Source organism: Megascapheus bottae, chromosome 13 (genome assembly GCF_031878675.1).
Source record: "Megascapheus bottae isolate mThoBot1 chromosome 13, mThoBot2.hap1, whole genome shotgun sequence".
Classification (NCBI taxonomy): domain Eukaryota; kingdom Metazoa; phylum Chordata; class Mammalia; order Rodentia; family Geomyidae; genus Megascapheus; species Megascapheus bottae.
The window spans coordinates 4,019,891-4,044,880 of NC_143521.1; the positions used below are offsets into that span (position 1 = coordinate 4,019,891).

Here is a 24,990-nt window from a genome sequence, read left to right on the forward strand (position 1 = left end):
GACACAGAGAGAGACGGACAGAGACACAGACATAGAAGGACTGATAGAGGGACAGAGACAGACAGATACAGGCAGGGAGATACACAGAGACAGAGACATACAGAGAGACCATTTGCCCACTAATATTCCAGATCTCTCTCTCTCTCTCTCCCTCTCCCTCTCTCTCTCTCTCTCTCTCTCTCTCTCTCTCTCTCTCTCTTTCTCACTTATCATTCTGAAAATCGCTTTCTTGTTTATCTTCAGAGCTTACCAGGATATCTAGCTATTCCTACTGTATTACAGGTAACTAATATTAGGCATACACTGTATATATCAGGGAGTATAATGGATGCCAGGAAATTAATCAATATCTACATCTATTTCTATCACTATCTATCTATCTATCTATCTATCTATCTATCATCATCATCATCATAATCTATATGTCTAAGACTGCACACAGAAGCAGACTATGGAAACCTCCTTTCTCAATGGGACAACGACTTCAGTCATAGCTGGAGCTTCCTCAATGTTTCTTTATTTCGGGCACAGTTGTGTTCTAAGAACTTATCTCATTAAGTCCTTATCAGAACTCTAGAGGTTTACTCAGATATCATAGAACCTGGGATTCTATGACGAACATTTTTTGGCCAGTCCTGTGGTTTGAACTCAGGGCCTGGGCATTGTCCTTGGACATATTTTGCTCAAGGCTAGCACTCTGCCACCTGAGCCACAGCACCACGTTCAGCTTTTTCTGTGTATGTGGTTCCGGGATATCAAACTCAGGGCTTCGTGCATGCTAGGCAAGCATGCTACCACTAGGCCACACTCCCAGCCCTCTATGATGAACATTTAATGGACATGGAAGTTGAGACCCAAAAAGAGAGTAGTTAAGTGCTTGCTTGCAGTCATTACAGATTGCCTGCAGACAAGATGGATGCATCAGATGGACAGGGAGATTTAAGAGAGAATCTACTATTGTGATCTGAATGATTTTCTTGCCTTTCATCTCTCAGGTGAAACTCTGTTGATTCAGTTCAAAGATTAAAAAAAATCCTTTTAATGGATGGGGTGATTTACAATATCCTGATAAATATCAGAAGCTGAAAATGCATCCAATGTATGAACTTATCAAATATCATTACTTCAAGCTATCTTAAATATGATAAAGTATTTTACAGGAACATTTACATTAAATCATGGTTGGGAAAAATCATCTAACACAACCTCCTCTAGTTTTATAGTAAAATCTCATATACAGGTTGGTGTACACGTAGTAGTATACAAAACCTTAAACATGATATTAAACATAAATAAAACCCTAGCAACATAGTATGGTATAGAGTGTTGGCTGTGTACCCTCATGATTTTATCACTGACTGGATTACTCATTGTCAGGACACAGCATTTATAGAAGAGCACCATGGTTTTGTGAAGAAATCCCTAGTTCAACAAAAGATTAAAACTCAAAATTCAAACTTTAGTTTGAATTTAGTCCTGGGGCTTGAATTCAGGGCCTGAGCACTGTCCTTGGGCTTTCTCAAGGATAGAGCACTACCACTTGAACCACAGCACCACTTTCAAACTTTAATTTCTACTAAACTCTTTCACACCATTCTAAACCTGAAAAGTAAGTGGAACTGTAGTATCTTGTAGACCATCAGTGTGTAGCCCGTGGTCAGAGATGTTAAATGGCAATCATAATGTGGATGGTGTGGTCCTCACACCCATTGGCCCAGTGCCTGTGGGAGGAGAATTGTAAATGACTCACTTTGAATACCAAAGATGCACTTGAAGTTGGCAAGCTTACCAGTATTATACTGCATGCCACTAGGATATCCAGAGTTACCCTAGACTAGAAGGGTCCGCATAGGGAATGTGTAGTTAGATAGTGTTCAGCAATATGGAACCCTGTAGTTATCCTGGTACCGACTGTGAAGAGGTGAAAACATGGGAATGGGTACCATCAGGGTTCAAGAATTAATGTACCCACACTACCTGATGAAATGTAACTGTAACCCCTCTATATATCACCCTGACAACAAAATGCAATTGAAGAAAAAGAGAACAGTTGGGTTTTTTTCTTTAAAAAATCATTTTTGCTCTAAATTTAGCAAAATCTTAAAATATGTATAAAATTCAGTGTTCACTGGGAGTTTGGCCTAGTGGTAGAGTGCTTGCCTAGCATACACAAAGACCCGGGTTCGATTCCTCGGTACCACATACATAGCAAACAGCCAGAAGTGGTGCTGTGGCTCAAGTGGTAGAGCCCTAGCCTTGAGAAAATCCAGGGACCTTGCTCTGGCCCTTAGCCCAAGCCCAGGACTGGCAAAAAATAATCAGTGTTATACATTACATAAACCAATAATTTATTTTTTCTGGTAGTTGGACTTGAACTCAGATGCCTCCTGCAGGCTCTGCTGGTGCTCTACCAGTTGAGTCATGTCTCTTAGATTTTTGCTGGTTAATTAAGAATGGACTCTTAGATTCTTCTGTCCCAGCTGGTTTTAGACCATGATCCTACAGGTTTCAGTGTTTTGAGTAGCTAGGATTATAAGTGTGAGCCATGAGACTCTGCTCCACACTAATTTTGATGTCTTTATCTATTATAGTCCAAAGCAATTCTAACAGATATGACTTATTTTGAATAGGGAAATGCTGGGGTTCAGAGTAGTTATAAAACTTACCCAGTGTAACCTACCTATTGAGCAGTGGAGCTTGAATGTGTATTCAGTTCTGTCACCCACTGTCATCTCTACATGTTGTATCTTTTAGCCCAGACTATTTTCTCACATACACATTGGCAACATTATAAGTTATTAGCAAATTTTGGCATGCTAGTTTCTGCTATTACCATTTTTGCCAACACTCCTACTTAATTTTATTTCAGCAATTTACCTTTGGTAATATTTCCATTAAAGGAACGTTGTAATATACCATTCTGAGCACTGGAGTGTTCAATATTTAACAGATTTGGCCTAAGAACAGTCAATGTTTGTACCATTATCAAAGCCTTCTAAAAGGCACTGATATTGTGTGGAGATGATACATTTACATGATCTTTTTGAAGAACATATTTTCAATATTCATCTAGAGCAAGACAAAGAAGGTATGTTCCTATATGGTCAAGAGTGTCAGAAAAGAAAATCTAGAACCCAAGTGTGTTCTTTAATTTAAAAGTTCTGCCAGAGCTTCCTTCACAGTGCCCACTGTAAAGTGAGTGGATATCAAGGGACATCATTTTGATAGCGTTTAGGCATCCTCCTATTTTTCATGCCAAGCAGATGCATTATGCATGTTTTATTTTTAGGATTCTGCTTTATTGCAACAGAGCTGTCATACTGAATCAAGGTAGCTTAGTTCTCGGGTTTCTGTAGGCAGGGTGTTGAGATGACAAACTGCAGGCACCCCACAAAGTTCCATTTAAATTCATTGTAGAGCCCACATTCCTCACAGTTTTTCAGCTTGCATTGCCTCTTCTTATTAGAGAGCGGAAGAAGTAGAGTCTGTTTGTCATATTTTCAAGTGCACTCAGGCAGCACTATGAGATCTAAGAGATACTGTGCCAGATGAGGAAGCAAAGGTGTATCCTTCAGGCTGTCAGATACACATGAGAGTCTATTTGCATACATTTTTTTCCCCTGATGATAGTTTTTTTTTTTTTTTCCTGCTGATAGGGGGTTTTATTTCAGGGTCTTATACTTACTCAGCTTGCTTGTTCACAGCTGGTCATCTACCACTTGAGCCACATGTCCTTCCTTCCTTCCTTCCTTCCTTCCTTCCTTCCTTCCTTCCTTCCTTCCTTCCTTCCTTCCTTCCTTCCTTCCATCTTTTCTTTTTTGTTGTTGGTCCTGAGGCTTGAACTCAGGGTCCAGGCACTGTCCTTAAGCACTTTGCTCAAGGCTAGCACACTACCTCTTGAGCCACAACACCACTTCTGGCTTGTTTTATGTGTGTGTATATGGTACCCAGGAATCGAACCCAGGACTTCGTGCATGCTAGACAAGCACTCTACCACTAGGCTACACGCCCAGTCCTTGAGCCACATTTCTAGCCTAGCTGTTTGTGATTATTTTAGAGATGAAGTCTCGCCCCTGGACTGGCTTCAAAGTATGATTTTTCAGATCTCAGCTTTCTGAATGGTTAAAATAATAGGTACAAATAAGCCACTGGTGGAAGGGCCTTGAACATAATTTTGAGGGCAATTCAGATGCACCTACAAGTTGGAAATACATTGCCTTCTAAATTGTACAATTCTTTGATCTATCTTAAAACTTTCTTAAAATTATTGGGGAGCATATAGTCATATTTTATTTCTGACATTTTAGATTGGAAGTACATTGTATTCTTTATCAGAGAAGCCCTGAGGCTGTTTCTTTAGGAATCACATTGTTTTGGTCAGTGTAATACTTGTATTCATTCAGCAACAAAAGTTTAGTGAGCTTGGATTCTGAGAGCATTGTGTGACAGTTCTTGTTTCCTCATTACATACCTTCTCCAGCCCAGTGGAGGTTTGGGCAACTGACAACTCCCTCAATTCCTCTGGATTTTTTTTTTTTTTGCCAGTCCTGAGCTTGAGCTCAGGGTCTGATCACTGTCCTTGGACTTTCTCAAGGCTAGAGCTCTACCACTTGAGCCTCAGTACCACTTCCAGCTTTTTTCTATGTATGTGGTACCGAGGAATCGAACTCCAGTCTTTGTGCATTCTAGGCAAGCACTCTACCATTAGGCCAAACTCCCAACTTCTCCGGAATTTTTTTCCTTAATCCTGTGTATGGTTGTAATAGAAGGAATCTTGAGTAGTTGCACCATATAAAGCATGTATGTGCCTTAACTCAATGCAGTCTTCCCCATTCATAGGATTGTGTTTGCCTTTGTCCTTTCACAAGTAATTATTGAACATCTACTATATGTCAACCCCTTTTTTAGTCATTGAGGCTGCATCAGTGATCAAATCTGTCCAGCATCCCTGTCCAGATAGAACTGACCCTAGGGTGCCCTGATGGTTCAGAAGCCTGGAGAGAACAGTCATTGATTGTAGGTCTTTTCAGCACCTGTCTTATCTCAAGGCCATGAGCCATCTCCATGGCACCTCTGGTTTGGTCTCATAGCCACATAACAGTTCTCCTTTCTAACTCAGATAATTGGTTCACATTTTGCTTTTTAGTCCAGTTTGGCTACAATCCATTCAATTCAATGGCATTTGCTTTTGTGTGTGAAGCATGGTCTGGATACCAGGGAAGATAGCTGTGTGGTTAAGTGTATGTACTGGCAGAATAGAATACCTCCTTGCATGCCTCCCCTCCCACCAATAATGGTGATGAAGATGGTAATAGTGCTAACCTTAGACTTGTCATAAAAATTCAGTTGAAGGGGTCTGAGAATTTGGCCTGGTGGTAGAGTGCTTGCCTAGCATGCATGGAGACCCAGGTTCGATTCCTCAGTACCACATATGTAGAAAAAGCTGAAAGTGGTGCTGTGGCTTAAGTGGCAGACCACTAGCCATGAAAAAGTCCAAGGACAGTGCTCAGGCTCTGAGTTCAAGCCCCAGAACTGGCAAAAAATTCAATTGGAGGGTTTGGAATGTGGCCTAGGTGGTAGAGGACTTACCTAGAATGCACAAGCCCTGGGTTCCATTCCTTGGTACCACATACACAGAAAAAGTGGTGCTATGGCTCAAGTGCTGGCCTTGAGAAAGCTCAAGAACAGTGCCTAAGCCTTGAGTTCATCTTCCAGAATTGGCAAAAAGCCCATTTTAAGCTGATTTAGTTCTCTATGATGTATGATCGTTTTTTTAAGATTTTATTTTAGGTAGATATTGATAATTAAATGGGTACCTAAAATTTTAAAGACCTGGAGACTACATTGAATCATAGCAATACTTTTCATTCATGGAGTATGAAACACTTTTTACTCATTAGCTCATTGAATTCATCTGTAAATCCTTATGCAGATTTTCTGTGAAGAAACTGAGATTCAGAGAGTAGCAAGTGTCTCCCAGGTAGTGTGCAGGGAGGCTGGGGACAGACACAAGTTGGAGGTACTTGGTAGTCCCATTCTTCACCATTGTCATTCGCTTCACATTCACTGTTGGCCTCCTGTGGCTGCAGCAGCCTGGGGTCTTTTTCATCACTCCTCATCCAGGCTACAATCTGCCTTCCTTGGAGCCTTGAAATCCAGTTCCTGCACATAATGATGACTCTCAATTCTTTCCCTTTCCATGACAGTGTCTTGGATTAGGTGGTGAGAGACAGTGGTGTTTTCACCATCTGAGGTATTCCCGAAGCTCGTAAGATTATTGGCACACAAAAGTGAATAGTTGAGTATTACCTGAACAGAAAAAGGGCATAAGAAACCTTTTTCACATCTTTGGAACTGTCTTTAAACTTTTGCTCTAATCTCTCTGAATTCATTTATAGTATGAACATTGAGATTACAAATTACTGGGATGTCACATCAATTACAGTTTTTATTTTGAGCCCATTGGCTATTTGTGATCTCACAGAGCTCCCAGGTTGGATAGTAAGAATCAATGAAGTAGACTTGCTGCACAAGCAACATATGATAAGTACCTCAATGAATAAGCTTTGAGAGAAGAGAAACAAGGGAGAGAAACTATCTTGGAATGTACTAGTGGGGGAGAGTAGATGTTGAAATTAGAAAGACTTTCTGAAGAGGTAATGTCCTAAATGAGTCTTAAAAGTCACTGTAAGTAGAGTGAGAAACAGGAACAGTAAACAGAAGAGATAAGAAGAGTTTAGGAGGCAGAATACATTCAGTAAACTGTAAATAGTACTGAGAAAATGAAGATGAGGGTTTGGAGGAAGGAGGGAGGTACGTATATGGTAAGTGGCCAGTGAACACTTTATCTTGCAGACAGTGGTGACAGCGGAAGAGTTTGAAGACTAGGTGTTATGTAGTTGGCCTTGTGATGTCAGATTATTGTGGTCAGGCATTCACACCTCCTTTAGCTCCTTAAACATAGAATTATTCTGGGCTGGGTCATCTTAGTGTGATGAAGACTGTCTCTACAATGAGATTGTTGCTGGAGTCTGAAAACTCACATATGATTTTTTTTTTTTTTGGTTGGTTGTGGTGCTTGATCTCTGCGCCTAGGAACTGTCCTTTCAGCTCAAGGCTAGTACTATAACTCTTGAGCAATAGCACCACTTCCAGTGTTCTGGAGGTTAATTGAAGATAAGAGTTTCACAGACTTTTGTGCCTGGGCTCAGTTTGAACTGAGATCTTCAGATCCTTGCCTCTCGAGTAGCTAGGATTACAGACATGAGCCACTGGCGCCCAGTTGTGATTTTTTTTTCTTTTTCTTTTTAAAATGAAAGATAGAGACAGGAAGAATCTGAAAGTTCCCATTTATATAGCTGAAGTCCAGGGCAGACCTAGAAAGTAGAAATTTCTGCCCATTAGTCAAAAGTTCTGAACAAAGGACATTGTTTTTAAGGGCAGAACTTGTGATCTAGATTTGTTAGTTTCTGATAGTCACAAGACATTCTTCCTTCCTAGCTCCTCAGCTTCTGGCTCACTTTTGAGGAAATGGGAATGGTTTTAACTCAGTCCAACTTAGAGAAGATAAACTCTGATGTAGAAAATAGTTGTATAAGTAAAAAATATGCTTACTTTCATTTGAAGAAATATATTCTAGTTGTCTAGTAAGCTATTGCTGCTTTATTATTAAGTTTAGTTTCAATAGATAATCATATGTAGTTTTTTGAGGTTCAATGTGACATTTACTAGTGGAATGATGAAATGAGGCTAAATACATCCATCCACTCACACACTTAGAGTTTCTTTGTTGTAAAAGTATTTAAAATCTCTTTAAGCATAAATGCACAATATATTACCTTTTTAACAGTAATTATGTAGAGCAATAGAACATTCTTCATTTCTCCAGAATAAGAAGAAATAGTAAGGAAGCCAAATAAGGAAAATTTTGTTACCAGTTCTCGGGCTTGAGCTCAACTCCTGAGCACTATCCATGGACTTTCTTAAAGCTAAAGCTCTACCACTTGAGCCACAGCACCATTTCTGGCTTGTTCTATGTATGTAGTACCAAGGAATCGAACCCATTCTTCGTGCATGTAAGACAAGCACTCTACCAGTAGGCTAAACACCCAGGCCCCAAATAAGGAAGCTTAACTGAAACTTTGCACTTAAAAATTACATTTAGGATTGAAACCACAGTCTCACATTTGATAGGCAAGCACTTAATTTCAAATGTGGCCTAACTCATATTTAGTTTTGTTTTTGAGGTGAGATGTTGAAAACTTTGCCTGAGCTGGCCTAAATCTTAGGCTCTTCTTGTGTCCATTTCTATAGTAACAAGATTACACCTCCCATACACACTACTATACTTAGCTTCTTTATTATGCCTTTTTTAAATTCTATTTTATCATCTGGGTAATATATAGAGGGGGTTACAGTTACATTCAAAAGGTAATGGGTATATTACTTCTCAAACGTTGATACCCCTTCTCATGTTTTTATCCCCCTTTCCTCTCTACCCCCTACCAATTATCTTGTTCCCCCATCTTCCCTATTTCAAATAAACAAATACATACAATATACCAGGTAACAAAGTCAGACACATTAACCACATGAGATTAACCGCAAGTGGGAAAAAAGGTGAAAAGAAATAACTTCATATAGTACATTAAGAACAACAATCACAAAGATAAATCTCTTGTTTCCATAACCTGGAGTTCATTTCATTTAGTCTCATCCTGTATGACCACATGTACACAGTTTTTGAGCTATTGTGATCCTCTCCTAGGAGAATCCTAGATGTGTACTAATTATTACAAATGAGGAAAACCATTGAGCCTATGCTGTTTTGGGTCTGGCTTACTTCACTTAATATGACTTTTTCCAAGTCTTTCTACTTCCTTACGAATGGGGGGAGGTCATTCTTTCTGATGGCAGCATAGAATTCCATTGTGTATAAATACCACATCTTCTTCATCCATTTATCTACTGGGGGACATCTGGATTGGTTCTATGTCTTAGCTATGGTATATAATGCAGCAATGAATGTAGTTACTTCCCAGTAAAAGTTCTTTTCCTTGTGAACTGTTGCTTGAGGCACAACATTTCTTCTTTTTTTTTTTTGCCAGACCTGGGCTTTTAGCTCAGGGCCTGAGCACTCTCTTTGGGCTTTCTCAAGGTTAGAGCTCTACCACTTGAGCCACAGCATCATTTTTGCCTTCTCTAAGTATGTGGTACCAAGGAATTGAACCTGGGTCTTCATGCATGCTAGCTAGGCAAGCACTCTACCACTAGGCCAAATTCCCAGCCCAGCATTTCTATATTATTTTTAAAATTTTTGCCAGTCCTGGGGTTTAAACTCACGGCCTGAACACTGTCCTTGGGCTTTCCTCAAGACTAGTGTTCTATCACTTGAGCTACAGCACCACTTCTGCCTTTTTCTGTGTATGTGGTACTGAGGAATTCAACTTAGGGCTGCAAGCACACCATACTCCTGGCCCCAAAACATTTCTTGATCTCTTGGTTTTATGACAAGGACTTAGCTAGTTCTTCATTCATTCCTTCAAACCAACCATTCACCTAGCAAATATATCTCTCCATGAGTATTTCCTTCAACTAAATCAGATCTTGCCTTAGGCTGGGGCTTTCTATGGTCTCCATTACTAGTACTTATCATTCTGAATTCTTTCCGTCGAAGCAAAACATAGGCACTAAATAGGTCCAGATAGAAAGGAATGCTTGCAAACACTTGTTTAATGATCATATGAATGAAGGATATTTAAAATTCCCAGTCCATGGAAAATTTAATTTCATTTTTCAGTCTTACTTATCTCTGCATCCTGTTGATCATCTTGAATTCCTGCTCTTCTTATTCTTTTGCTTACCAACTTGCACATTGATCCATTTCAAGCCAAGCAATTTGGCCTGATTTTTCTCATCAATCTAAGATTTCTTCATTGTTCAAATACTAATGAGCTGAGCACTGAAGAAAAATAGAGCTGACAGTGGTTAAGGAGTCATTAATATCCAGATTTTTATGATACTTTCATTAAAGCTGCATGAGTATTAGCAATTCGCTTTTGCAATGAGCAAAACTGCGGTATTGATGTTTGCTGCTACTGCCTTGCTGACAGTCATATTTTTTTCTTCTACCAAAGGTACCTGCAAGGTTTGACTGGCCGTGGTTTGCTTTGAGTTTACAGAGTTGTTTTAGTGAAAGACTCTGAAATGGATCATTACTTTCTTTTTATCTACCTTATTTACAAGGAGTTTTGGAGGTGAGTCCATGCAACAGAAAGGAATTTTAATTTCTGAGCTTAGGACATTTTTGTTTATTTTTTCTCAATGCCAAATATGGTAAAACATTCACGGTTCCACTCAGTATTTTGTGTGTACCTATAGTTCAGCAAAGCTGGTGGGCTAATGATAAGAGTGAGTGGCAGACACTTAATTCATCTAGACAAAAGAGATTGTGCGATGCTGGTTAATTTTTATGTTCAATTTCTCAGAAGAATGGTCCTCTTTGTACTTTTGAACCAAAAAAATAACTTGAGATAACATCAACATTCTGGAGATATATTCAGATATTAGGAGGAAAGTTATCCTGGCAAGTTTTATTTTTTTAAGAGAGCCATATAACATTTAATTCACAGCTACACCCACATATCTTTTAAAACCTGCTTTCTCACCACTCTGACAGTCAGAATTTTATGTCTTCACTGTTAAATTTCTCTGGAGATCAGGGTACTGCATCATTTTGACAAAGTGGAATGTGAAGAGATGAATTTGTCTCTGAAACACTTCAGGGTAAGTTGCTTTAACCAGGCTTCTGTGTTCAGGGGCTATTTTTTTTCTCTTATAATTTGAGATCTATCAAACTTCATTTAACTCTTTTTGAAGCTGGAAAAATATATATAATGAAATTTGCCTCATAGTGGTACTGTGCGCTTACTCTGAGTTTCGGGTCCACAGTGTGACTACTGTGAGTCCCTGCGGGGCTGGACATGGCATCCAGACATGCAATACCTCAGAAGGAACAAAGGAAGGAGGCCCTGCCATCCAGGAATGTCTGGGCATCACACTTTGCTATTTTCTTTATCTTCTCTGGGAATCCCCATTCTTGACATGCACAGATCTGCCAGACAGGAAATAGTGTCTTTAGCTGGTATTTAGTATTCTCAACACATTGCTGGATGACTATGGAGAAAAGTACAAGGATGTGCGTTAAAAACCAATCATTCCTATCAGCTGAACATCACTGTTGGCAAGTTGAGAATCACTTTTTAATTATGGATAGAAAATATGCTGTTTGAGCAGCTTGAGTTACTAAAGCAGAGAAAGGGTAAGGGAAGTCAACTCAATTAGGTTAGCAGTTCTAGCATATAAGCCAAAATGGTTCATTATTTAAAACAGGTAGTCACAGTTAAGTGGATCTGATGAAGGTTATGTAGCTCTCAAAACTTAAAATAATTGTAGCACTCTTTACTGCATTCCTACATTATAATTACTATTTTAGAATATAAAATAAGTGTTTGTGATATATTTGATAAAATGATTAAGACAAGCCATATGTACATGATAATTCCAAATAGGTTTCTTTCTTTTTTTTTTTTTTTGCCAGTCCTGGGCTTGAGCTCAGGGCCTGAGCACTGTCCTTGGACTTTCTCAAGGCTAGAGCTCTACCACTTGAGCCTCAGCACCACTTCTGGTTTTTTTTCTATGTATGTGGTACCGAGGAATTGAACCCGGGTCTTCATGCATGCTAGGCAAGCACTTTAACCACTAGGCCAAACTCCCGGCCCCTAAATAGGTTTCTTTTTTCTTTATACAATTCTTGCTTTTTCCCTCCCAGAATAGCAATATAGTCCCTGGAACAAAAAAGGCTTTTATTTACAAATTTAAGCTTCAGTTTCTAGAACATTGTTATCAAAGAGTAATTGTTCAATAAGCAACAAAGGTCAGTTAAAGACTGATGCATTATATTACACAATGCTTCCGGGGTCTTTCAATGGCATAAGTTGAGTTTTGCTTATATATTGATTTGTCTTTATATTTTCCTTCCTTTAACAATGAAAAAGATACATGAAAACATAAAAATGACCTATTAGGGAAGTATACATATTTTTAACACATGTATATATTTAAATCAGGCTCAAATCCTATGTCATACTGAGCCATACAGTACATTAAATACTGTAGAGTTCAAAAAGCTAGAAGAAAGATCCTGAAAGTTTTCATCGTACAAGGGCTTAAGTGTATGACATGATTTAATCCTAACAAAGGCAGCACAGGAACTCATGCTACAAAGTTAAGTAGTAACATGAATATAACTCAAAAGAGCTCATTGCTTCTGTAGTCTAAGCTGAGCTCAAACCATATATTAGCTGTTTAAGTTTCTTTTTAAATTTTTATTTTTTATTGTCAGGGTAATATATAGAGGGGTTACAGTTATAATTGCCAAGTAGTAGGTGCATTACTTCTCACACACTACTACTTCTCATGTTTGTATGTTTAATTTTCTACAGGCCATTACACTGATGAGAATAGGTGAGGTAAGAAACCATTGGAGGGCCAGAAGTGTGGTCTGGTGGTAGAGTATTTGGCTAGCATGCACAAAGCCCTGGGTTCGATTTCTCAGTAGCACATACACAGAAAAAAGCAGAAGTGATGTTGTGGCTCAAGTGGTAGAGTGCTGGCCTTGAGAAACTCAAGGAAAGTGCCCAGGCCCTGAGTTTAAGTCCCAGGACTGGCAAAAAAATTTAAATTAAAATAAACAGAAATCATTGGAGGTAAATATACAAATAACAGTATATTTTACTAATTATCAGTGATTTTGATTTTCTGTGCTACGTGTTTTGTTTTTCTATATTTCTTAAAATGAAGATATTAGTTTTACAAGGAAACAAATGCCTCTAAAGGAATGGGAAAATAGCCCAGAAATTTGTAATTGTTTTGTACAGCCTTTTCTTGTATCTCTGGGGTTTTTTTGCCTGTTCTGTACATTAATTTATGTTTTTGAAATTCAGTATTAGCTTTCAGGTCATTTTGAATATTTCTTAGCTCTAAGAATCCAAAATGCTATTCATATAAACTTTGGCCCAAAGTCATTGATATGTGGCTTTCTTGAGTTTATCTTTAAATGCCTGAAAGTAGTTTGGAAAGTGTGTGGTGTTTCTAATCACATCTGGCTACACAGTCCAGATTTGTCTTAGATATATGTTGGACTAGTTTTACCTGAATGTATTCTCTCTGTCTCTGTCTCTCTCTGTCTCCCTCATTCTCCCTCCCTCTCTCCCTCTCTGCCTCCAAGATTTCCTTTCTTGTTCTCTTTCTTTATAACTAGTATTTGGGGTAGACACATTTGTTACAATTTTGTATCTAATAAAAATTATTAGACCCATCCTTGATCATTTAATAAAATGTATTTATAAAAATGAATAGGAAGGAGAGAGACAATGGTTCAAGTAAAATTCCTTAGTGCTGACTCAAGTTTCTTCCTTTATTCTTCTCTTAATTATGCCAACGAGTGTGACAAATTCGAATGATCCAAAGGACTTCATACATGCCCTGGGTCAAATTGCAAGGTGAAGGGAACAAATTTTCTTTTGAACAAAATTGGAATGTGGGTGTTCAGAATGATTAGAGGAATGTATTAAAATTATTGTGATTAGTGTGTCACCAAATTCAAGCATGTTTAGAGAAGATGACTGTTTCCTGTAGATAAGAATGCCACAAGAAAGCGAGCAAGAAGGGAAATGAAATAAGTTTCAAGGAAACATGGAAAAAAGATGTAGACTGAGAACATCTGAGGCTATTTACAAGGGCTGTTAAACATTCCTGGGGCATGTCTGGACATTCCAGTTGTAATTTCAGAGGACTGTATTGTTCAGGCCTGTTCAGAATGTATTAAGTGGGGGTCTTTTCAAGTCTTTGTAAAACGGCTATTCATATATATATATATATATATATATATATGTATGTATTTCAAGATTATCAGCCTAATTTTTATCTTATAAGAAAAGCTGCTCAGCAGTCTCTTGGTGCCTTTATTTGGCAGAAATGGGGCCTTGAGAGTGATGTTGATTTTAAGCTTGAAGTGATGTTCAGTGGGTCTTTCTTGTCATAGTGACTTTAATCAGGTTTGTCATGCTTTATACAGTTTAGCAATGAGAGGCATTGATCGCATTGCTAAACGATCAAGAGTTAGAGAAAAAGCAACCTGAGTGACAACAAATTTTAAAACACATTATCCATGCACATGTAGTCAAGTAGAGTGACATTTGCTTAAGCACACTTTGTGAGGTGGTGTGTGAAGACATTTTCCATAGAGTACCATTGTGCTTGCATGGTTTCTATCAGAGAAAAAAAATCAGTCTGAGGCTAGTAAGAACTTGTCTTTGGGGATTACAATGATTGGTGTGAACCATATAATTTCTCTTTGAAATCTGTGATTTCTAAAAATTTCTTTTCTTCCTGACATTTTAATGTGGCCTCAGAATATCAGACAGTTGTTATTACAGATTGAGAGCAACTCCACTCAGACACTGAATAGACAATTATAAAAGTCTGGATTCCTTCCTTTTTTTGTGGTGGATGCTTTTAGATGTGGAATAAAACCACATTAACTAGAGAACATTGCTGTTGATGGGTAGTAGTCTATTCCTGCCACATCTATGAAGTGTCTAATTAAACAATTCATTGTTTACAGTAACTTTCCACTAGATAACCTTACAGCAGGATTGCTTTTAAGGCATTAAAAAATTCACAAGCCTATAATATAAAATATGCCCATCAATCTCTTGCATCAGACAGGTGAGAGAGTGAGGTTGTGGAGGAGTAAGTGACCTGCCAAAAGACAGGTGTGCAGTCCATTCTATCACCTGCTCACCTTACTTTTTTTTGTTTTTTGTTTTTTTCTGATTCCACAGATGGCCACCCACGACCTGCTATTCTCTGGGACCTATCTTTAGCTCCAGCAAGCAATGACACTCATTCTTCAGTTAAACTCACCTGGGGAACTTATCAACGATTGCTGAAACAGAATTGCTGGCTGAATGGACGGGTCCCCAAACCAGAATGGGGCTGCACTGAGGTCCATCACCACGAGTGGTCCAAGATGGCTCTCTTTGATTTTTTGTTACAGGTAAGTTTACCAAATCAAGAAGCAGCTATCCAAGACTGTCAATAAATGAGTTTTCATCAACTGGAATTTTCAAGTTCTGTAGTGCTACTATATTTGGCAAGTATCATATACTTTACATAGGATCATTTACAAGTGATCATCTATGATTCTCAGTCTTTTTGTTAGTTCTGAAGAAGCAATCTGCTGGCCAGCTTGTGGTGGTTGTATTCATCAGAGCTGCAATGTATTGAGCCCTGGGGGGGGGGGGGTTTCCTGTGTTCCTGAGGGGAGTAACTGAAGTTTGGAGAGGTTAGATAACTCATTCAAATTCTCTCAACTACTAAGAGGTGGAGCTGCATTCCCCTGGATCTGCTGATGTAAAAGCTTGGCTTCCGTTCATCACCAAGCAATGCTTTAATGGCCATATGGTCATTTCCATTCTAGAATTTTTGACAAGTTTTAAATTAAGAAGAGACATTGGGCAATAATCAGTGTTGACCATCTAAATAGGTTGAATGATTCTTGACATTTTATGTTTCCTGTAAGTCTTCTTCTGATACCTATCTTAGGACTATCTCCACTCTTTCATTACCTTTCCCATTGGAAAGAAAAAAAATTTACTTCAGTTTTGAAGCCACTTGCAAAACATTTTCCTTCTGTTTCTTCTGTGTATGTGTGACTTGCAGGAAGGAACTAGAGAGGAACAAAACTCTAGGGAATAAATCAATCAGATATAGAATCACAGGTTGGAAATAGGAATATTTGTGAAGAAAAGATTGGTCATTGGTAGGGAAGGGGGGAAAACCAATACGGGGAGTGGGTGGTGGGTGGGGAGAGGGTAATGGGTACCAAGACATGTGAAAGGGTATCAATGTATGTGAATTAATGCACCTTCTATCTGGCAAATATCATGTAACCCTTTTATTAATTACAATAAAAATATATATAAAAAAACAAAAAACAAAACAAAAAACAAACAAACAAACAAAAAAGATTGGTCATTGGTGTTAGGTGGTACAGAATGGAGAGTGAGGACCAAGTTACAGAGGAAAGCAGAGTTAATGAGCTGAGCTGTGACTGAGGCTAGTTTTATTTTTGTATATGTATCTCACGCTTCTGTTTAACTGACATATTCTCTCAGAAGTTTGTGTCTTGTCTTCAGTCTACTTGTAAGAAGCATATAGGTGGGTGATCAGGGAACTATGGAGAATCTGTGAGTTCACAAAACATGCAAGCAAACATGTTAGGTGGGAACAGGTTGACAGATAGTTTTGCTGAAGACACCATATCCATGGGTCAGATGTATATGACATTATTCTTCCTGAGATGGCAAGGGAACTTCATGCTCCCTTGCTCCTCTTGTTTGGTTGGAGCAATATATTTAATTTTGGAATCCTCAACTAAATCCCATTTTGCCCTCCTATGATTATATCTTCCTTTCTATTATCGGAAACTCAAACAATTAACCAATCAAAATAGCTTTATGCAATCACGAATATGCATTTTATTATAAAAATACAACCCCAAGTATATTAAAATGATTTAAGAAGAATAACTCATTATTGTATTTTATGTCTTTTTTTAGTTAAGCATTTAGTTAAGAAAAGACAGTATATGCAACAAAAGTAGAGCCATATAAGAATGGCTTACTGAATATGTCATAATTGTGCTGAAGTTAATAGGGGGTCAATGCTTGCTGCAGATAATGAAAGAGGGAGAATTGGAGTTGGACTATGGGCTCTAAAAGATGGAGAATATGGGAGCAAGCATGAGGAAGAAACTGAGACCGGCAGTGTCCACATGGTGATTAAATCCTCCTATATGAGCTACTTGAGGCAGAGTTCACATAAAGGAATATTGATGTTTCCTGGCTTTTACAAGACACAATTTTTCCAAGATGCATTTGGACTATGTAATTCTCCTGTCCATTTTCCTGATTGATAGAGAACAAATTTCAGCTGAGTTACTGTCTCCTTCTGATGATAACAGCGGCTTTGAGCACTACTTTATGCACTATCTTGTGATGTTGAGGCAGAATCCAGGCATTTTAAATGACTACTATGCATTTTCAGCAAAAAAATAGATGCTTAAAATGCCTTTGAAATAATAGTGTGAATTGTCTAATGGTCATTGAACCATTGCCAAGCACTATTGTGCGACTTTGATACTAACATAATAACACATCTACTTCTATCAAGCCTATTAAATGGTTGGTACTATTAACCATACTTTAGGTATGAGAAAAAGGCAAAGATAAGTTAGGTAACTTGGCCTGGCTCATCCAGGTTAACCTGGAGTCAAATTCAGGAATTCCAGCATAAGAATCAAACTTTCACACATTGAGATCTTTCATTCATTACATGGGAACATCTTGTCATGATCTACTTTTCCAAAGCAAGAGTCTGAAATCCATCTCAGTGCTTCAGTGATATCTCAACCATCACATGGTGACCAATATAATATCTTTTAATTCTCCTTCTTGTAAGTAGGGCTTTTGCTTCTATCTCAGATTAGGCTTTGCACTTGTAGATGCAGATGTATCCCTCCAATCCATTTAGACTATGAATAAAATCACTTGTGACAGAGATTGGGAATCTACAGTGGTTGGTTCTGTTGGTGGATAAGATTTTTGTAGTATACTCTTGGATCTTTCAGTTTCTTTCTCAGAACTTGCTCAAATGATAACATTCAGCTAAAGCTAGCTCGATTTTAGCTCAGGCTAAGCACTAAATCTAAAAGTCAGATGTATTTATTGGGGCTGGGAGTTTGGCCTAGTACTAAAAGTGCTTGCCTAGCATGCATGAAGACCCAGGTTCGATTCCTCGTCAGAGGAAATCAGTTTAAAAAGAGAAATGGTTTATTGTTTTTCTCAGTTTTACGTGTTTCAGGCCATGACTAGCTCTGTAGTTTTGACCTGTGAAAAGGTGGCACAGCAATGCTAACTTGTGTGCTGAGGCAGAACTGTTTTCTCCATGATAAGGAAGTGAGGAAGTAACAGATAAAAGGAGTAACACACTAGGTTGAGTTGTACCTCATGAAATGGCCTGAAGAATAGTTACTAGGTTAATTTTTTTGCTAGTCCTGGGATTTAACTTAGGGCTAGGATACATTGTAGATTGAAATTATAGTACTATTTCAGTTCCCTCCCTCGTGCCCGCCCTCCCTGCTATCCTCCCTTCATTCTTTTCTTCTTTCCTCTTCCTCTCTCCCTTTCCTTTCCTTCACTTCTTTGCCTTTTATTCTTTTCTTTCTGTAGGTCTTAGAGCTTAAACTTAATGCCTGGGCAATTGTCTCCAAGCCTAGAGTTCTGTCTCAAGGCTAGAGTTCTGCCAGTTGAGCCACAGCTCCACTCTGGCTTTTTTGGTGGCTAATGGGAGATGAAAGTCTCATAGCTATTTCCTGTCTGGATTGGCTTTGGACTGTGGTCTTCAAATCTCCCACTCTTGAGTAGGGTAGGATTAGAGGTGTGAGCCACTGGAGCCTAGCAATGCTTTCTCTGGTCATGGGGCTTGAATTCTGGGCCTGAGTGCTGTTCCTGAGCTCTTCAGCTCAAGGCTACTGCTCTACTACCTGAGCCACAGAGTCATTTCCGCTTTTCTGGGGGTTAATTAGTGATAAGAGTCTCACGTGCCCAGGCTGGCTTTGACCGTGATCCTCAGATCTCAGCCTCCTGAATAGCTAGGATTAGAGGTGTGAGCCACTGCGCCTGGCTTGATACTGGGTTTTGAATACAGAATCCTGGCTTGCCAGGCAGATATTCTATTAGATATGAATTGCTTTTCCAGACCTACAAAACTATATTAATTGAAATCTTTATTGAACAAAGAAATAATGAACAAACAGGATATTTTATTTAGGAAACAATGCTTTTCTCATTGCTGACCCTGGCAATCCTATTTTTAAAATTGGAAGTAAGCTTTATTCACATGGTTTCTAGGAATGTATTGGATGGATTTTATGAGTAATCTTAGACAAGTTATGCCTGAAACAAACTAAAATCCACTGCTCTATGCTGCTCTATGGTGTCCCCAGTCAGGGAAACAGAACACAGAACCCAGTTGTTAATTTTATGCATCTAACACCCTTTTCTTTCATTTCCCCCAACTAACAAATTGGCATTTAGAAAGGTTGTGCCATTTTACTCTGTCAAATGTATAAGAGACACAAGTGATCTTTTCTTCTTTCAGTGTGGGTGCATAAACTGCACAGACCAAAGTTCATTCCTGTTACAATGACAAAGAGAAGCATTCTAGAGAACCGTTAAGTGTCTATGATTTGTCAAATTCCTCTCAAATGATATGATAAATAATAGAAGCAAATGTAAATGTGAGACTGCTCTAATATTATGTGAAGCGGCTAGGGACTGAGTCTACAGATCCAGTCTTTACAGTAGAAATCACAACACTGCTGCTGATTATTACTTGTTCTTTAGAAAGCTCTTACACTCTTTGCTGCTTTGGTTTCTTTGTCTGTATAGGGACAAATGCAGAGCATAGCAAAAAACTAAAAAGAAGATTAAACATCTCATGCACAAAGCTAGTCATTTCCAAATAAATTTCACTTCTTTGTATTATCTTGGATATCATATTTATGTTTTGTATGCTGTAGCCCATCAAGGTTCAGTTGTTTTTGACTAGTCTGTCTTCTTCAATACACTGATGTCTTTATGGGCAAGTCCCTATCTTTTTCAGCTTTGTAACTTTCTGTTAGCTGTAGAACTGTCTGGAAATGTCACAGGGACTCAGAAAATTTTTTAAAAATTCAAACAATGTTATATGGCTACATTAAAATATTACACCGAAAGTGCCAATTGAGGCCCATTCAAAGGAAATACTGGTGTACTTGTAATATGAAAGCAACCAATTTCATTGAGTATTAGAAGTTCAAAGTAACAGAAGAATTAAATGAGTAAAAAATCTTTATTGTTTCCATTGCTTGATGGAGTCTTTCATGTACTTATAGTTTCTACGAAGATCGATTCAGTGAGAAATAACATATTTATTTTCTCTTAAAGACACAAGAAGTTAACATACAACAGTAACATTCAGGAAAGCTTAAACTTGAAGTATACAAATTATTGTCCAGAATAGGTGATCTGATTGTGATATAATCACATAAAGGTATAGATATTGTAGGGCCTATTGTAAGAACAACTTAAGTACAAATATTTAAACTTGAACTTATTAAAAATGAATACAATGATTTCAGTTGCACTCACTATATGTGTATGTTCAATAATTGTTAATAGATCATGTCTATTGTGTTATACGGCATGAAAGTGTGAATGCAAAACTGTTTCAATACTGTGGAAAGTACTATTTGACAGTTCTTTGAACACTGAGAATAAATAGTTATGTGTAAAATGTTATGGCTGGAACTCAACACCACAAAGTTAAATAAAAGAAGCATAACAAAGTAAAAAAAAATAAATCAACATGTTTCCATACAGAGAGACTAAGGAAATTGTCAGAGGGATATCCTTGCTTCCACCCTCCATTACAGCAAAATTGTACATCCTTTTTACCACTTTAATTTGAGCTCTAGTCTTTTTCTTTAAGCTAGTCACTTTTATTTAAACTCTAGTCTGTTCTAGACAGTGAGCAGGTTTAGTGCTAGTGATGAAAAGGAATGAGGCCATCTCCTGTCTGAAAAAGTTATAGAATTTAGTAGAAAGGTCAGATTACTACAGCAGACTATATTAAGAGCCACAATTAAGTCTGAAATCCTACAGAAAGAGAGAAATATAGTAGTCTTGGTGGTTATAAAATGTGAACAGGGAATATGACATTTAATCTAGAAATGGGAGAACCTGTAGAAAGGGGAAAGGAGTTTCAGAAAAAGGATCCTGATCAAGGATGTGCACATGTTCATTAAAAGGGAAAAATGATACATACAGAAACTTCCTGTTCCCTGAAGATGGTTTTTCACTCAGATGGCTATGAATAATGAGCTTTTCCATAAATTTCACAACAAATGAGTTCATGTGCCTGGTCTCCAGCTGTCTCTTTTCAATTAATTCTCTCTTTGGTTCTGTCTTCGAAGTAGTTATTTCCTAAATATGATGGATTCCATCAAGAAATCTGTCCTGCCTCATCCTGTAAGTTACTTTTTAACCATTTAATGCTGAGATGATCTACAAACAAAAATTCCACCTAATATTTTGCACCAATAGTGAATTTGTTTCTTTCTTAATAAGAGAAATTAGTAGTTTTAACCAGACAAATATTTGATTCTTGATGAAAATTCTATGTTAGGAAAAGGAAGAGTCTGATTGTGATTCCCTTGGTAGATCATGAGACTCTCCCAAGATGCCTCTCTTTTTCACTGTATTACTCAGTGATCAAAGGTCACTGAGCCTGGAAGAAGACCATAGATCTTACCTACAGACGCCAGTGAGGAACAAGTCATAGGCAAGTGTTCTGACAAGAGGCATAGGGGAGGTCCAAGTTTTTAAATTGTGAGATTATAGGGCTGGTTCTGTTTTACAAAATTAGAATACTTCCTATCTAGACGGCCTCTGTCCTAATACTTATTGGTAAGTCCAAGAGAGTAAATGGTATAATTTCTCTTTTTGCTAGCTCACAAACTATAAGTGGTGGTATAGTATGATAATGTCCTGGCTCTAAATAGCTAAGAAAGTCAGGGATTACATCTGGCAATAGTAGTTAGTATGATGGATTGGCTGGGATCTACCATGCAAAAATGCATGAGAGCCATGGGCTTTAGAAAACAATGTATTGATGCAGTTTATTGTTTGTTGATCCCAACAATCAGTGATTTTCTTAGTTTCAAGGAATCACTTAGTAAGATAAATATGGCAACTGTGTGATTCTGTTATTAAAAAATGACAAGAGTCCAAACTGCAGGTTTGCTACCATTGAAATGTGCTATGTGTTACAGAATTCTAATTCTGTGAAACTAAGCTTGCCCTTTGCCATAAATGTAATTCAAGAGAAATTATATCAATATTGATGATTCTACTTAAGGTAATTAGTAATGCTACTAAGGAAGATAAGGATGTTATCTTATTCAAAGAGGGTTTACAAGACAAATTGTCTTGCAACATTCATTTCCTGTAGTATTTACAGTCCTTTTCTGTAGCATTATGAACTTCATTCCAGTCTTCTCATACTGTCTATAATCACTGAAGGAATTGGTTAGGAACTTTAGTACTTACTTATTTTCAACCCATTATATTCAATGTGCTGATTGCTTTTTAAAAAATGCTTATATGTTTAGAGACAGAAATTGTGACGTGAAAGAAATATTAATGTGGGACAATTTGCTAGAGCAAGAAGAGGAAATTTTGGAGAGTAAATAATTAAATTAAATGCATAAACTATGCTAAGAAGCTTTTATTGATTCAGAAGAGAAACTGGGCTATTTTAGTATTAGTTCCAAGAAGATCTGACTTCCTTTTTTTTCTGAGAAAATCTCACTACATAGATTAGGATCACCTGGAACTCACAATCTTCCTGCCTCAGCTACTTCTAGTGCTGGGATTACAGTCATGTATCTTTATGACCAGTGATTTATTTTTAGTCATTTCCCCAATGTTCTGTGTTGAATTTATGACACCTAATTTTAAGTACACAATCCCATTTTAGTAGAGAGTATGGTTTCATTTTTATGCCCGAGTAAACAATTTATTGACAACAGTAGCTGGTTACTTCACCTTGTGAAATTTGTTGCTTTGAAGCAAATTTCTTAACCCATCTTTAATGATTTGTCCTCTTGACTTACCTATATTTTTCATGGCATTAGTATTTTAAACATGGCAGGTTTGACTAAATTGAGTCATTTTTAAACTTCCTTTGCTTCGTGCCTCTAGTCAAGCAGCAGCAAACATTGACAATTCTTTGAAATCATGGGCTCCCAATTCTATGATTACGTTAAGATACTCTTTCCAAGTATGCTCAGACACTGTAGGAGGTTCACAACTGTTTCTTCACTTGTAGATACTTTTTCATGAACAAATTATGGCCAGATAAATCTTTCCCACTTCCTTTTTAATCATACAATCTTTTGCCAAAACAATCAACTCTAAAAGTTTCCATTTGTTTTTATTTTATTCTCTTATTCTTTTTCTATTTCAGTAGTTATAAAAAGGGATTCCACCATATAGTATGACGCTAAATGAAAGGACCTCTAGGATATAGAAACAAAAGCCATATAATGAATGATTGTTGTCCTTAATGTACTATGTTATCTCTTATCTCTTTTGCTGTCCTTGGTTATCTCATACTGTTACAGTATCCCACTTTGTTACCTGGTATATTGGATATATTTGTATTTGGTTATTTGAAATTGGATAGGGAAGGGGGGAAAACAAGATGAGGGGTGGGGTGGGGGAGAGGGAAATGGGATCAAGACATGTGAAAAGGGTATCAATGTATGAGAATTAATGCACCGCTTATCCGGCAAATAGCATGTAACCCTTCTATTAATTACAATAAAAAATATGAAAAAGGGGTTCCAATTTTACGTATCATTTTATGAGTACAGTGCTGTTACCCCTTTAGTCATTCTCCTGACTTGTCTCAAATGCTACCCATTGTCTCAAGTTACCTGGCTTCATTTTTACACATGTACACTGTGTGTTATAAATGTGTTTGCCTATCTTTCCTCTCTCCATTTAACTGCCTAGAGATTCTATTTGATTAGAAGACAATGTTTAAATGTCAAAGTGCATTAAAATCTATTCAGTTTGAAGAGGAAGCTGAGTGGTAAAGCCTGTGATTAGAATATATGTAGTCCCAGATTCAATCCCCAGTACCAAAAACTTTATGGAAAAATTAAATTCATACCAATGTTGACAATATATTACAATGGAAACCATGTGCCTATCACTCATTAACAATTACAAACCCATAATCAGCCATGTTTCCACTCATCCCTATTTATTTACTATGTCCACATTTATTTGAAGCAGACCACTAATATCATGTTAATTAATTTGTAAATATTTCAGCATGCATCCTAAGAAGATGAAACATTATGCAAATATGCTACTATTAGCAATGATTACAATCAAATAATCTAGTCAGTGGCCAAATTTTAATTGGCTCATAATGCTATGTATATATTTATTTCAAACAAGATTCAAAGTTAACCTGTTCTTTGTGAATGGTTGGTATGTCTTTTAATCTACAGACTCTACTTCTCCATCTTCTTTTTGTTTTCAATTTACTCATTGAAGAAACCAGATCATGTGTTTTTGTGAGGTCTACACTTTGGCTTTTGCTGTTTACATTGCCACATTTTTTGTCCTTTGGTCTGTATCCCATGTACATTGGTGTTGAGATTGAAGATATGGTCAGATTTAGCTTTAATTCTTTTTGTCAAGATCTCTTTATAGCTAATGCTATGTTTTTTTTATTAGGACTAAGTGAGTAATTAGTTGTTTTGGTGATATTAACAGTCACTGATGCTTGCATTAGTCCACTAATTCATTAGGAATTGAAAGTTATACATACCCAAATCCTTCAGTTACTAGTTTATTAAGAAAAATTTCTCCTCATCTCCTGTTTAGTTATTCAGTGTATAGTCTATAAAAAAATGAGGGGAGCTGGGAGTTTGGCCTAGTGGTAGAGCACTGGGTTCAATTCCTTGGTACCATATACATAGAAAAAGCCAGAAGTGGTGCTATGGCTCAAGTGATAGAGCTCTGGCCTTGAAAAAGCCCAGTGAGTGTTGAATTGATTTTCTTTCTTTTCATTTTGTCTATATACTCAGTGTATATGCATGCTTGTTATACTTTTGATGTATTCACTCAAACATGTATTCAATCAAACATACACTCTTTTTTTATTGTTGGGACAATGTATAGAGGGGATACAGTAACATTCATCCAGTAGTAGGTGCATTACTTCTCATACATTGTCCCCAAA

The 24,990-nt window shown here is 37.5% G+C and overlaps 1 protein-coding gene across 1 annotated transcript in view; it reads left to right on the top strand.

Annotated features, from left to right (window-relative positions):
- Gask1b (golgi associated kinase 1B) overlaps nucleotides 1-24,990 on the top strand; it is a 59,313-nt gene that overhangs the window by 5,582 nt on the left and 28,741 nt on the right. The window contains exon 3 of the mRNA XM_090343195.1: nucleotides 14,907-15,121. Coding sequence (XP_090199321.1) covers nucleotides 14,907-15,121 — 215 coding nt within the window. The remainder of the gene's footprint in view (nucleotides 1-14,906; nucleotides 15,122-24,990) is intronic.